Genomic DNA, 16120 nt, shown 5'->3' with positions numbered 1-16120 from the left:
GCAGCCTTTGGCATCAAAGCTCTGGCCACCATCTGCCCGTGAGGATGTGCGTGGTGGGGGGAATATCAAAGGTTTCTAAGGCCTCTTCTCTAGAAGTATCTTGCTTCATTTTGGAAACGCTGACATCGTCTGAAGGGGTTATGCTCCACAGACAGAGGTGTACAAAGATTGCCATTTTGGTGTGGCTCCCGAAAGCTCATGGCTCCCAGGAGCGCTTCTACACTGCCAAAAAAAGTGCCAAAGCTGACAAGAAACAAAGCAGCTTTAGGGCAAGAAAATCGACATGTCCTGACCCTTCTTGGCAGCTGACAACTGCCCAGGGTGGGGTTTAACCTAAGAAAGTGTGAACAGACAGGGTTTCCGCTCCTGGATCATTAGGAGTTGAATTTGAATCGTTTGCTGCTTCTGCTCTACAACGCCCTTGCAGCCCTTCCAGCCCTCCTCGGGCCCGGCAAGTCATCCCCCTCTCTCCTCGCCATCCCACACGCTCGTTCTCAGCAGGCTTCTGGCTCAGTACGTCCGTGATGCATCCAAATCGACCGGTTGGCCTGGTGGTTTTCCACATCACTTGTGACCTTGGGCTCCTTTCAAACCAGCCCCGTGCTGATGCAATGTACACAACTTTATGGCACAAACTCTTCTGGATTCTGCAGGCATTTTATTTCCTTTCTTTACAGCATTTAAAAAAATAGATCACAGAAGATCATGTGAAGAAACCACGGAGCTGCAAGCCAGAGGTTTTAATCCCTCCTTGTCAGTAGCTTGCCGGGCGATCTCTGCCCTCGGACACGCAACTCCTCTGCGACGTTCCCAGAGGAACCAGCAGATAACAGGGATTATTGGTTGGTGTAATACTCTCCGAGATGTAGGCAAGAAGAGAGGATGCAGAGGATGCGCCGGCAAAAAAATCCCCCAAGCGTTAGGCATCTGCGAGCCACACCGCTGCGATAACCACTGCCTGCCTGCACCCCCGCAGCACGGGCGGGCAGAAAGGGCACGAAATGACGGGTCGGGGCTAAAGCCGCGCAGCGCGGCGTCCTCGGCACGCCGGCTCCAGCAGGACAAGAGTACGTGCTTCCTCAGAGAGCGTCTGCCCGTGTCCCGCACCAGGGGATTGCACTTAAGGATTTGTTACTTGAACATGCAATTAAGGGAAAAAAAAGAATAAATTACAGTAAAATAAAATAAAATAAAATAATAAAATAAAATAAAATAATAAAATGTTATACTTTTTAAAGACTCCTCCGCTTTGACTATTTTTGTTACCCCAGGCCCCTCTTCCCAGAGCCGCGCCACAAGAAAGGATTGCCCCGACTCCGCTCTCATTTTAAAATGCTTCTTTTTATTTCAGTGGTTGTACATTGGGTGAATGAATTTAACGTCACAACAGAAATAGAATGGCTATTTAACAGACCACTAGTAGTTATATGCTGAAAAAGAGTGAATGGAGGGGTTCTTTTAACTGTTACCGAAATATTCATCGTACGCGTCATCAATTATGCTGGATGAGAGAGGCAAACAAAAAGGTATTTTGGTGAGGTGCTGTATCCTTTGAAGAAAATAAACACTGAGACATCTCAAGTAACTTGAAACCATGTCCCAGCTACAGTATTCACTGTCTCTGTGTTGGCCCATCTCATGGTTCTTTTAGGGGGTTTTATTTGTTGTTTTTTTTTTTTTAATTAAACAAAGCATTTAAAATTTAATAATTTTCATTAGACTTTTTTTTTTAAATATAAACAAAGTTTTGGCAAATAATATTTATACAGAAAAATAGTTTTAGATCTTCCCAAATTTTGAAATAGTCTATAAAATTACTTTATAAATAAATAAAATGCAGAATCTGTTGTACATGTATTTGCACATCTCTGTAATTGCCTCCTTACTGTTAGCATAGGTTTGTACTTGTACAGTTTTCAGGATTATTACAAAGTCATAAAGTCGGAAAGTGGATCTCTTATTAAAAATACATTTTCTCTTTTTGTCTGTCAGTTTATCTGGATGAAAGACCTGATGTATCTGAAGCTTCGTCATCCATGGGCAAAAAATAGTAGTATTGGATTAATTGTAAAAAACATAGAATAACAGTTATTTCGAAACATAAAAAGTTCACACAAAACAATGTCTTGAAGAGTTATCTACATAAAATATTTAAACAACATGGATAATTTACCATTTAGTATTATACAATAAGCTACCCAAATGCCTAAATTAACTATTATAAAAAAATAAAAACAACTTTGACAGATATAGGCAAGTTGCAGTGTCAACTACCTAGTTATAATGACTGAGAAAGTCTACAAATATTAGTGTTTTAATAGTATATAACGGTGATACCTTAACTGCTAAAGTAACAAGTTAAGATACATTATTTTTCCACAAATTAAAACTAATGCAATGTTACAAGCACTATGTTAATTTTACAATCGAATTGTGATTATTTTTTTCTTTCGGATGATCAAATCTCCAGCTTTATATATAAATAGATAGTAATTAGACATCGGACAAACAAGATTTAGCCTGGAAAATAATTTCCTAGACAAATAATTATATGGTTAGTGCCTTCAGTCGTTCAGAACAGGCAGTGCTGCCAAAGTTTAAAATAGTTTACAATCAATCTGAAGAGGTTAAGTTAAAATACTGCAATCACTAATAATGTCCACATAGAAAACTTATGCTGCAAACAATTATACATAATATCCACTTATAACAGCTGTCTTGTTTTTTTAAACAATAATTTAAAAACTATGTCATTTATGTGATACATGTGCAACATATAAAATGTGAAATATGAAATATTTGGTACGATAGTGCTTGAAACAAATCTCAAATCAAACAAATGAAATTTTAATTATACATATATAATTACCTTGTAAATCAACAAAGTATTTAAAAAAGTAAACAACATTAAAATCTGCTTCATCCATATATATGTATGTATATATAATATGTATATAATTGTATTAAAGATATCTTCATACTTTTGTGACATAAAATATGTTTTCAAAGAAAAACAATTAAAAGAACTATTTTTTTCTCCACTCTAATCTGGTTACAATCGTATAATCCAATTAAAAAAAATGCAAATACAGTAATGATTTATTAAACTGAATCTCATTCTACATTCTTAGTGTTCAGTTAATAGTCTAGATTAAAGTCACCTATGAAGTTTCAGTGACTCAACTGAATTTTAATTAAATTAGAGCATCATACAGATCTCTTAATCTACCGCCTTCTTTTTCGCCTTTTGTTAGTTTGGTCTGGTTTTGTTTGATTTTACACTTCTAGAAGTTACTTCTTAACAGCTTGGATCTTTTTGGTAACCTGACTATGAGTTTGAAAGATTATTTGCTTCCGGTGAGATTTGACTGTTGGCATCAGGCTCACTTTCATCAAGTCTGATGTGACAAAATTTAGGCACTTCTGCAAAGTCTCTTTTAAAAACATTATAAATATACTTGTAAAATAATATTCTCAAGACTTTGTTCTTTTGGGGATTGAAAGGGGTATGAAGTTCATACTGTGCAAATTTTTTTTAATTTTCTTCTGCTATTCTGCTATGATTCAAATGCAACTTCTCCATACAAGTCAAACACCAACCATGTGCATCTAAAGAATTTGTGCTTTACTTTGGACTTCTGGCTAAAAATATTCAGATTGGCAGGGTGATGTGCAGGACACGGGGCTGCGTTTCACTTCCTCTGTCTTGGAATCAACTCGCTAGGGGAGCAAAACCAAGAGGTTTTTTTTAACCGAGAAGAAAAACCCCGATCATAGTTCGGGTGAAAATTAAAACCTGCAACTGGGGTAAGTTTTTAGCCGATACAACTCGATTATTGCTGAGCTCGAAAGACTCATAAGCACTGAATCTCACGAGACTAACTTAAGTGGACCATTTCCGTTAGGTATAGTTATGGAGAAAAGACAATATTTGCAAGAATTAAACTATGCTTAGAAAATCTTTAAAACTAAATGTTACCCTTTATGTCTTGAAACATCACAGCTGGTATCAGGTAGTTAACTATTTTAGGTTGGAGTATAGTAAGCATACCATATTTAATATTCATATATGACATAGCAGCACTAGCTTTTTCGAGTTTGTGATTTGTCCGTAAGAACAAATTCTTGACTTAGCATGCAGTTTGTGGCAACTCTAGAGAGGAGGAGACGGGGTAGTATGTACAGTAGCCGTGCTTGGCCGTCCGCAGGGAGGCTTCGTGACACTCCGTTCCGCTCCTGCCAGCTATTTCAGGATTATCTGTTAAGAGAAAGGAAAGTATGATCGCGCTTTTAGGTGACGCGGGGAGAGCAGTTCGCCCAGATGGCCGGCACTGGACTAACTAAGCTTGGGCGCAGCTCGTACGGGACAGCATCCCATATGGGACAGCATCCCGTACGGGACAGCATCCCGTATCCTCGCGCTGCCTGGGAGGCGTTTGCGTTTCACAAACCTGGTCGTCCTCTTCCCGTGCGCACGTCCTCACGCGCGTGAGAACGCACAGAGGGGGTGTTTTATGTGTCAAAACACTGGAGACCGCGCCGAAGCCGCAAAGGAAGGGCCTGGCCGTAGGTAGGGTGCACGCCCTCAGCGCCCCGGCTGTCAGCGGAGGGGGAAGCAGCCCTGGCCTCCCGAGGAGCCTCACAAGCACATCGGTGCCGGGCGCGATTCTCCAGCTCCCACCCTGCTCCCACAAAGTCAGGAACGACCAGGGAAAAGGTGGAGGCAGGGCCCCTCACCACTAACAAGCAAAAAAATGTACGGGGCTGGGTGCTTTCAACATGCTAAAGTGTCTTTTCAATGCACTTTTAGCAGCTGCTTATTTCCTAAAAATATTATCTGCAGGTCAGCAAACTTGAGAGGTTTTTCACGCTTCCTTATGTCAGGAGATCCAGGGGGATGATCGTAACGGTACCTCTGTGAGCCTGGCTAGCCACTAACCTTGCTGCTTTACCTCCACAATGTCTCAAACTGAGGGTGAAGCAACCATTTTACAGACGCAAACCCTCGCGCTTCCGATACTGCGAAGGTTAAATGCAGCAACCGACTCAACCTGCTCGCGGTACTGGAAAACAGTCCAGATTTCCATCACTTGCCTGAAATGGCTGTCAGTGAAAGTGATGTCAAAAGCCAGGGGTGTGATGTTTTATCACGTCATTGCTAATCTGGGCTCCAGAGTTAAGCACAAGTCAAGGAACCAGAGTGCATCGCCTGCTCCTCCTGTTTAATTTGGCACTCGACATATTTTTAAGCTGTATTTGTAGGTGGTATGCAAGACAGTCATGACAGCACTTTGACCTACTTGTGTATTACGAAGCTAGACCGTTGCTTAATGCAATATTTATTTTAAAAGGAAAAAAAAAAAAAGGTGTTTTGAAAATAACTTCAGCAAGATACTACCTCTGACATACAGACTGCCAAAAAGAAACACGCTCGCCTCTGCAGGGAAGGCGCTTGTTTAGTCCCCTGCCCCGTCGCATTTTAACACCCTCGCAGCCACTGCGTGAAGCCTGCTCGGAAACCAGAGAGGTTCTAGGTACAGCATGGCGTGGCACGCCACCAAGACTCCTAACTACTACAGACAACTGCCTAGAGACCTCAGTTCAACAAAAATATTGCCAATGAGGTGAAGCATTTGCAGGAGCGATGTAAATGCTGTCACACCTGAAAGTCACCCTCCTTTCTCCTGGAGGAGGAGGGGAAGAGCCCAGTTCTGGAGACAGGCAGGTTATGCAAAACCTCTGAACCCCAGTTCCTACAGCACTCACAACTTGTCCCGTCTGCCTGAGCTTGCCATCCCACTGACACAGCAGGAGTGACAACTCCCGTTGCTCTGGGAGGCAAGGGACCGTCTCCATCGCGATTTGCTCTCTGTACACAACTACCAGCTCCCTGACCCCACCTAACTTGCTTGGCATGCCAAAAAATCGTCTCTCATTGCCATCAGCACTGAAAATCTGGTGACATGCGAGGCCCCATTGTAATGACACTGTACAAACACCTGCTGCTCCAAAGGGCTTGACATCTAAATACATCATACATACAACAAGGACATATATTTTTAATGAACTTCCACCCATTGTGAGTTTGTTAGCTTATCGCCTATCTTCTGTTTCCTATTGAAATAACAAAGAAATACCTTTGCTGGAATAATAAAGGCCTGCCTGTGCTAGCCCTGGTCCACCTACAGCACGGTGATTTGACAGTACGTGCAAAGAATGCAGCCGTGCTGAAAATAAGAAGTGACCAAGATTATCAGCACTGATATTTTTAGCATGTTACAACCCAACATGTCAGTGTAATTAATAAAGCAGCTTTAGCTATACTGGGTTAGCCATAATCACGCAAGTGTATTTAAAGGATCCTAAGGTCTGATTTAATGGGACACAACCTGAAATCTACTCAGTGTAAAAAAACAGAATTTCAGACACTGCAGCTGCCTACATCGTCTGCCAACTTTTGAGGGGATAAACTTGCATTTTCCTATAGCTTTTTTCTCCCTGTACGGGGAGACAGACCACTGCCCCTTATGCCAAGACGTCCTAAAAGGTCAAACAGCCCCCCAAGACCGATGCACCTAATTCCTCCAAAACGCGTGACAGAGGAAGCAGAAGGCCTAATCTCAGGCTGTATCTTGGGAAAAGGGTAGGACTATCCCTGGCGCTTCGATTAAACCCAGTGCAGCTCACCCTGCCACGTGCCAGGCGGGACAGAGGGGCCCTGGGCAGCGTTAAAGAGCAGGGACCCTGTCTCTGCTCTGCTCTGGCGAGTGGCAGAGGCCAGGTAAGGACCTCCACCGCCCCGTCCCTATTCCTGCTGTGTCTCCCCTCCTCTCGAAACTCAGGAAACAGCGAAGACAATGTCAACACTTTCCTTTTGTGCACAACGCGTCCTGTTTACGCGGCTGCGGGTGCAGGAGGAGCAGCTGGAGCTCTCCCCGCTGCGGGCTTCTCCCACTGCCAGCGGCTACGGAGCCGGCTTGCTCCCACCACGTCGTCCTCGCCGCGCCGCTGCTCGTGCAGGGGATGTAACTGGGGCATGTTGCACCCCGGCTATTTCTAGTACACGTAGGAGTCCTCCTAGGAAAAAAACCTCAAGTCTCTCCTTCAGAACAAGCTTCTCTAGTGTGGAGATGCAGAAATGAGGAGCTATTTTTTTTAATCTTAACCACAAAGTGTAAAACGTATCCCGTAGTCTTTAATTATATGTTCACACCCTATTTCTCAAAAGATATCACAACTCTGCCATAGCTACATACACATGTATCAGCTTCTGCAACTGTTTTTTTCACTGTGTCTGACAGAGAAACATAAAATGCTAAACTACTTTACATGGAAAACACACTGCGAACCTCTTCTGTTTAATCTACAAACGAAGTAATAAGCTGTGATGGAAGACAGAGGCTATCTAAGTCTGCATCGCTGCTAATTGCTCCATCGCTTGCATGCTGAAAAAGGAGAAGCTGTACAGAACATACCGACCGAGGACCATCCCTGGAAACACCTATTACGGAGTCTGCACTCCCTCGTTACTTGTAAATAGGGCCGACGACCTTCATGTTCGCTACTGAATTACATCTCAAATGTACATATGTATGACTCCTCGTATTTCCAGTGATATTATTATATCATTATACTTCACAGCAACTTGAGATAACATATTGACACTTTTACCACGGTATATATAAGCATAAAAAAATGAAAAATAAGACTACACAATGAGTCCCATGTACAAAGGTCTATAGGTCAAGAATGGGAAAGCATTTTCTCATGCTCTGTATGAATAAGATCCACAGGTATGGATACAGATGTGCCAGAAAACATACCTTCTGCTGCTGCAGTAAGAGATCTAATAAGAACACTATTTCTAGCAGAAGCAGAATGGCCTGGCACTTACAGTCTGGGGTCATAATGCACGGAAGATTGAATAACAGCAAAGGGCATTTTTTGGAGGCAATCACAGACATAGGGTACCCTCTCCACTGCATTCTTGCTTGGTACCTCTTTGAAGTGCCAGAAAGATGTCTACCCTTTAGACTAAAATCACTAAAATTGTGCCAATGTTAGTTACTAGACCTCACTGAAACTGCAAATACACAGAGTGAACCCAAATTTCTGCAAACTACTTTCTAACCACCAAAAAGCATTTGCCTTTCCAAATTTTCCAGTTCCTCAGAGGTGGCATTTTCAGCTCCCAAATGCCAAGACTTTCTCTCTTTTCTATCAGAGCATGGCTCTTTTGGACCTTTACCTTCAGGACCTCTGAATGACCACAGTGGTCATTAAGCCCCCTGCACAACACAGAACATCCCTAAATTCAGCCAGGGTTGCTCCTAAGGGCGATACAGTTCTGCAGTGCGGTCCATGGGAATGACGACCAAGAGAGGTGTTACTCCCAGCGGTCTCGGCTTCTCACCGAGCTACCAAGCCACGGTACGCAGCAGATACATCGACATCAGCTTGGGACTTCCTCAGAGCCAGCACCGGCGGCTGTGACCGGTTATTGCCTCAAGATTTAAAAGGTAAAATTGAGAATCTCTTTTAAATTAAGGTGGAAATTCTACCCTTGTGAACTCTTTTCTGACACCCAGGCTACTATGTGCACTGCTTTATTTGATACCATTCACAGAATTAAGCAAATTACCTAGAATCATGACTGGGTACTACAAATGTCAAGAACACCATTTGGCTTGAGATTTTCTGTTTTGAAGCTACAGCTCATGAAGCTTCTTTATTCCCTGTGTCTTAAATTCTGCTTCCAGATACAGATTTATTAGACAATGAAGAGTACAGAAAATTTACCATTCCGCATGAATTCAGTGTACATGAACTCTTGTTCAACTAAAGACCTGTCACAGTGGATCAGCTGAAAACATGCCTTTGTATCTACCTCTGAGATGTTTCTCTTTCAGAAGTTTTGAAATAATTTCTCCAAACTACACTTTGCTCTATCGGCGTTAATACATTTTTAAGGGGGGATTAAGATCGTATTCGACCTCCACATTGTGAAGCACTTATCCCTCCAAAAATGAACTCATAAATAGTAAATGTTTTAGACTGCTCAGATTTCATTTTACGGGCAATGGAGAAATAGGAGTTTCTTGTAGACAAGATTCATTTCAGATTATTTCAGACACGTATGCCTCAGCTGGTCACCCTATTTTACATCTTCCCAGCCTACCTCAGGCAACTTATTTTAGCATGAGACAGACTATGAACTTATGATGCTTTTTCCTCCTCCACCAAACTGTAAGAGTCTGTGGCAAACAGTTCACACCAAGGTATTTAACCTCTACACACCTGCTTCAGGGCAGATGAATCCTACCACAGTGACATTTTCTATTTTCATGCTTTTCACACGAGTAGCAGACTGGTCAGATATATCTAGGGTATACATTAAAAACGACAGATATTTTCAGACAGCCGACTCGTATCAGGCTGCCTCATAACTTCTCCTGCTTTCTAAAAATAAAACTAACACCAAGTATTTCTTTCCTTTGACATGAAACCCAAGACTATTTATATTTCTCCATGCCTTTGGGAAATGCCTCCATCTCTTTATTTTTCATTTTCTCTTAGAATGCTCTTTTGTGGCATGCGCCTTGTTCTTTTTCTTCAAAATAAATCAGTCTTTTTTTTTTTTTAATCAAAAGTGGAAAAGGATGAGTAAATATTCAGACATTTACTGAGAGTAATCACTATCATATCAGTTATGCTTGGTCTTACTTAATTTTTACATAGCCTTACAGATGGACTTTTTCACCTCCTATTTCTCCATGGCTTCAGCAGCAGCATCTTCACGGAACTGAGCTTTCCAATCCCTGGCCCCAGGACTCCCACCGACACTCCCCCAAATAAATCTAAACAAAACCTAAAGGAACTACTAACAGGGTTGGAGGGACCTGCTGAAAGCAATTTGTTACCCCCTGCTATCGCTGCCAATCACTTCATCACTTTCCATAAACACACTGAGCTCCACCTTGAGTTGCTGGCTTCTTTCCTTTGCTATTCCTCCTGTCTTGACGGCCAGAAACCTCATTCTCATTTCCAGTATATTATGATTTAATGTATACGTGCTTTGTTTTTCTCACTGTGGAGCTCTCCTCAATTCAGGGGCAAAAGAGGATTTTTATCTTATTGCTTCTCTGTTAATCCAATGCATCCCCAATACATTTGTCTACTTTGCTCATCAATAAGGTGACCTCTGATTTGTACACAAAAGGTGAGACGCCTAGGCCATAGATGATCTCCTTGGTTGCCTGCCCAGACAGTAGCTAATGTTGGGGGCATCAGGTGTTTGCTTCCTGAGGGGTGGAGGTCCTCTTTGCTTGGCTTTCTCACAGCTCATCCCCTGACATGGTAATTCTGGTGCCCTGCTCCATCCTCTCTTTTCTTCCCTAAATCTGAGCGTGCCCACTTCTGCCTGTCCCATGTGTTGATAATATGCCTCTGCAAATGGCTGAGGGTCGGATGTCTATGCTGAAGTGGACACATCTGCTAGCACATTTTCATTCCATCAGGCACAAGCTGCTGGCCACTAGGGTGTCATAAAGCTGACAAAGACCTTGTCTGAATCCAGTTCTTCATGACGATCTACAGAAAAGATCAAGGCAACTATGGGATCTCATAGGGCTCAAGGGTTCAACAGCATCATTCTTCTCATTTAATATTCATGAGGTCCTGTCAGAGAGTCCAAAGCCACTTGTGCTGCCAACTCCTTAGCATGCTTATAAGCTTCAATAGGTATTTACTCAAGTAATAATGTCTAATATTTAAGTTCAACTTAATAGGTATTTACTCTGAAGAAACAGGACTAGTTGTTTTAGAAATGAAAGCAATCTGGCTTTATTTATTCTTCTTTAAAGTAATAAATAATGCAGTACTAAAAATTGATCATAACATACTCTAATATATTCTACCAAAATCTATTTTTAACTAATCACATAGGCAGCAGATGGACTACATAGAAATGAGAAAACCACTGCTGTAATATTTTAGGAGCACTCGTACCATGACCGTTTTGAATAGCCACTCAATTTTACCTTTCAGCTGGTCTGAGCTACTGCAGTCATCTGTGTTTTTCACTTCCTACTTTCAGGTCATTTTCCTTCTCTTCTTGAATTTTAGAAACTGCCAGAATAGGCTTACGCAGAGGAACTGAGAGCAGTGAGGAGTGAAAGGCCAAGCACAAGCTGTGCATTACCTGTGAAAGTGCCCGTATTCCTCTTGCAGGGGTGCTACTTCTCCAAACCTGCATTTTCTTAGGTGTCCTCACCTAGGTTTTTTTTTTTTTTTTCTGTTAACAAAACCTGCTTTATATTTTCCTCTTACACATCATGCATGCCCAAATCATGCAAGATGTGGCTGCCATTACACATATAGCATCCCTTTTAGGCGAACTCTGCCACTGCATGCAGAGCACGGCTAGCACTTCTGCAGGTTCCCCAGCAGTAACCACCGCTCCGAAACCCCTCCTCTCCCAAAACCTGGCTCTCCAGTCCAGACTCCCTTCCAAGCAAGAGATGGTCCACTGCAACATCCAGAACTTAAACAGAGAAAGGTACCAAATTTATGTTCATCAGGGTTACTCATCGGACACCACACTTGTAACACTTGTGTCAGTTCTATAAAACTCACTATACTTGTAACTTCTCTGAGGAAATCTTAATGTTCCTGACTTTTGACTGCTTCCTGCTTCCTTAATTTTCTTCTTCTCTGAACACTCTCACATAAACAGACACGCATACTATTGTGTGTCACTGCATATAATATTGCGCCAAAAATGAAGTCAGTCAAAGTTAACAAATCTCTGCCTCAAGCTGAAAGTCATGACAGGTACGACAAACAAATAAATAAATAAATAGATGTTTCTGCTGTGGTTACGTGGGCAGCCTCCTGCACAGTCAAAGCCAAAGACTGGCGTTTCTGGTGGGCAATAAATCATACACTGAGATAAAAATATGATATTCGTTTAATTCAAGGAAAATAGTTGGAGCATCTAGAGATGTCCAGATGCAGTTATTTCAAAGAACAGAATCCCAAACAAGTGCGTCCGGAGCTCTGCACTGCACTGTGTTGTTAAAATTTTATGATGGAAAAAAACAGACTCACATGAGCTGTGTGTACATGCTAAGCACAATGAAACAAACTCATTTTTCCCCAAATGGCTACAAAATGAGTTGACCTCAGAAAAATTTTCCTATGTTTAAATAATAAATATATGCCACAAAAGACTTTTACTCAACTTGTCAAAGTATCATTTGTTGAATAATTGAAAGCAAGAGCACAAAACGAAGCTATCATATCAAACACAAATACATTTTTTTAATCACAGTGATATGAAAGCTAAAACAGTCTCTAACAGGAAGGGGAAATATGTCTTGGTTTTTGTTATATAAAAAGGGTAGGTGTTCGCCTTTGCTTACTGCTCATGTTATGTGACACTGCCATCTAGCAGGCTACCAGGGGAAGTCAGGTTTCAGTCCTCTACAGGGGTGGGGGTGTGTGAGGAGGGAATTTCTAAAAAAAACCAAAACAGAGATTTTCCGTTTCTTCCCACTGGCTTCTTGTATATGAGCATGTGATCTAAAATTCTGTATGCAAGCCTGCCAGAAGTCCTCATCATCTACACAGAAACAACACTCTATCTTAAGAGACCAAAGCAAAAGTAAAATAAAGACTTGGTTATAGTTTGCATGAGACTTAAAACTGAGTTCCTTTAGATTTTCCAGGGTAATCTTCTGGTTTTGCTTCTTTGCTGCCTTACAGTTTAAGAAAACAAAATTTTGCCACGTCCTTTGTAACGTCAGTTCTTTCAAGGCGATTCAGAGGGTCTTTTCTTGACACTGCTTGAGATTTGTTGTGGGCTATAAGATTGGAAACTCTCACTTCTTGACTCTGCAAACTGTTAATTCTGAAAGTTACAGCTACTTAGATGTAGCTTAGTGTCTTCAGACAAGATAATTTGATTGAATTGAGGCTTGTGATGCTTGAGTGTCTAGCATGAAAGAGGCAAGAAGCGGTTCATGTTTACCTTTCCTACCGTGACAAGCTATAGCTATTTCAATACCTTCCCCAGAAAAATGACTCTTCATGATCAAGGATCGTTTAGGTTTATTTTTCCACAGTGGTGCAGAAACAAGGTGAGATGTCCAGTCCTGCATCCCAGATGCCAAGGCTCGCCGGTACCTCTACGTGGAGCAGCATGGCACCTCACATGGGCTCGCTAGATGCCCAACACTGTTCTGCCCAGGGCTCGCTCCCTGCCCACATCCCCTCTGATAACGCGTCTGAGAAAGGAACCTATTCTTCTAGCTCCTTTGTTGGAATTTGTTATTCAAATCACCTTTTCTGTTGTTCGGACAGAATCTTCTACAGGAGTATTGAACGTGGGACTTCATGGAATTTCTAGACCAAAACTTGCAGTCAAAAAAAAGACAAAAATTCTCTAGATACTTATCATTCACAGGAGAATTGCTTTCCTACCTGTTCCCCCACTCCCTTGGAAACTGCAATTAAAGCTTTCTTTCTCTTTTCTTTTTTTTTCTTAATCACTAACAAGAATTTTGCACAGGCTCTTATTTGTAACGTCGTTGTATACTAGCACTAAAGACGTAAATAACATTTGTTTCCCCTTCCCACCTTCCTTCTCAAAAGCTTGCTATTAACCAACAAAAAACGCTGTTTCCTACTACCTTCCAGATTTTTCAATTCATTTTCTCAGTATATTGCTACTCTTCTCCCCATTTACAAGTTCAGCAGGTTTCCACAAGGAGGAAAGGGAACGTGAGACAGAAAAAGCCTCGCCACTGCTCAGCAGCGCTGACGACAGCCCTCTGCCCTGCCAGAAGGCTTCCCGTGGTTAGACGGGAGAGGAAGCCCTTTTCGGGGACACCAGGGAATATCTGCAAGAAGGAGTAACTGGCACTTCTCCTTCATGCAGATGAAGAAAATAGCTTGAGTAGGTGCCGCATGACATTCGGTCTAAGGGGAATCTGCCCCTGGGAGCGGCGGCTGCCTTTGCAGGCGCCTTGGCAAGGAGCGGTGCTCTGCTGCTGCACGTCCTGGCTCCCCTCCCTCCCGAGGGAGCTGCCACGCACGGTGTCTCAAATCCCCACTAAACATTTAGCATGTTTTTATTTTATGGTATCTTAACTATTTTTTAAATTCTGGGGCAAATATTTCAATTGTTCTTTTGTCTGTGGCACTCGAACGTAACATAACTATTTTTATTTTCACTTCATTGTATTTTTACAGATTTTGACAAAACTGAAGGCTACAGAATGATTTCATAATTAATATCTGCATAATTGCCACCTAATTTAGTGCGAATGCTGATGCATAATTTAAAACAGCTGTGCTTGATAATCACAAGCCTTAGCACAAGCCAGCCTGTTGATCTTATATTTCTTTTCAGACACGGCTTACAACTATTTAATTTTTCTACTGGATCTACCTTTTAATTTTTCCTTCTTGGTTAAAGGTCATATAACCAGCAGAATAATGTTGTCACTAAATAACATCTTTAAGCAGCATTCTCTGTAATGCTATTTTTATACTGTCAGTCTTTGACCCATTTTCATTGCTACAGAAAATAAAGCTATGTACTGTTCTGTTCTGTGAGCAAGACTATTTTCTTTAAAATAATTTGGGATTTGGTAATTGCCTTGTAATAACCAAGAACTAAGGAAGCACCTACTGAGCCTGCAGACACAGATTAAGACACAGAAACGCTGGTGTCTAGTCTCCCATCGCAGTCAGTGGGGTGATACAACCTCGTCAGTGCGCCGACGGAGCCTGGAGATCACTTCATGCGATCACCCACTGCAGGCTCAGGTCATTTGCTCACCCAGCTTTTAGTCCCATTTGGGCTAAGGTCTCCTGCCTGTCGTCCAGCTGCCGGTTCACAAGCGTGCAGATTTGTCTGTAGGTCCTGAATTGCATCTGCCAAGCTTGTCAAAATGTCTTGGATAACCTAGACATCCAAGGTTATCTTAGGACAATCTTAAACGTCATTAGACACATGTTTAGGCAACTGAACCAAGCCCTGCGTGACTTTTGAAGGGTGAGCCAGACTGTCCTCCAGACTTCATCTGACTGTGCTGATAACCTTCACAGTATATAATGGTCACTGAAACTTCTAGCTTGCATGTAGACACCCATACTCAGACACCAGCACTTAGGTGTCTTAATTTCGGGCTGAGTCCTAACCTTTTAATCCTTGTAGGACTCACCAATGCATATATATAAATGAAGCAATAGTAAGGCTTTCTACTTAGAAATTTAAAGCTCCCCAAAACAGGTGTTGGCATTATTCAAAATTGAAATTCAGTCCCAGAATTCAGAATAACACCTCTCTGAAATAATGTTAGGATCAATCATCCTCTGTGACATGTTATGGCTACCTGTGAGCGAAGCTGAGCAGGTAACAGCTTCCTTGCTTGCTCGAGTGCTGCTAGTCCACTAGCTACAGGAGCAATAATTAAACGCTTTGTTAAAGATTTCTGAAGTATATATTTACACACAATTACTGTATTAATATTTTAAATAAGATGTTTTACATACCTCTGCCTACATGCATGCACTAGAGGGAGCTAGGACCAAACCCAGGATATACATGCCCAACACTGCTGCTCACCGTCATTTCACTCTTTTTGAAACTCTGCTGGTTCCATCCTCCAAGAAAACGTTGTCAGCATCCCCAAACAACAACTGAATGTAAGTTCATTAAAGATCTAACCCTGAAGTGGGGTTAAGCAGCTGCAGCTTCCAGCCCCACTCTGGTGGGAATGGCTGGAGCAGTTGTGAAGGGGGAAAGAGGAAAAGGGGAAGGACCTCTCACCTCTGACTGGTCACGCTCCCGGACTCCTCATACACCTTTGGAAGTTCACCTGCCTTTCACTGGAAATCCCAAGCTGAAGTCCCCCCTCCATCCCCTCTCATCACAGCCTGGCAGCTAGAGTAAGCGGGGACACCCCCTCACAAGATGTCTACACTCAGTGAACGGCAACACCACCAGCTCTTGTGTCAACTGAGTCAGTTTTTAATCAGGATTTGTAAAACAGGGTTTGCTAAAGCACTTTTGCTCCATCCTGTTTTCATTACACTGAGCCAAAGTGATTCT

The 16120-nt window shown here is 42.1% G+C and overlaps 1 protein-coding gene across 2 annotated transcripts in view; it reads right to left on the bottom strand.

Moving 5' to 3' along the window:
- Positions 1 to 1338: 1338 nt before the first annotated feature.
- MBNL2 (muscleblind like splicing regulator 2) overlaps positions 1339 to 16120 on the bottom strand; it is a gene marked incomplete at its 5' end in the record, with an annotated part of 72884 nt that continues 58102 nt past the window's right edge. The window contains one exon of one of the 2 annotated variants that reach the window (XM_082337934.1): positions 1339 to 4258. In XM_082337934.1, coding sequence (XP_082194060.1) covers positions 4131 to 4258 — 128 coding nt within the window. In that variant the 3' untranslated portion in view covers positions 1339 to 4130. The remainder of the gene's footprint in view (positions 4259 to 16120) is intronic. The other variant, XM_082337935.1, reaches the window with a different exon arrangement.

Source organism: Platalea leucorodia (assembly GCF_965183815.1).
Source record: "Platalea leucorodia genome assembly, chromosome: 2".
Lineage (NCBI taxonomy): Eukaryota > Metazoa > Chordata > Aves > Pelecaniformes > Threskiornithidae > Platalea > Platalea leucorodia.
This window is presented reverse-complemented; position numbering and strand designations above follow the sequence as displayed.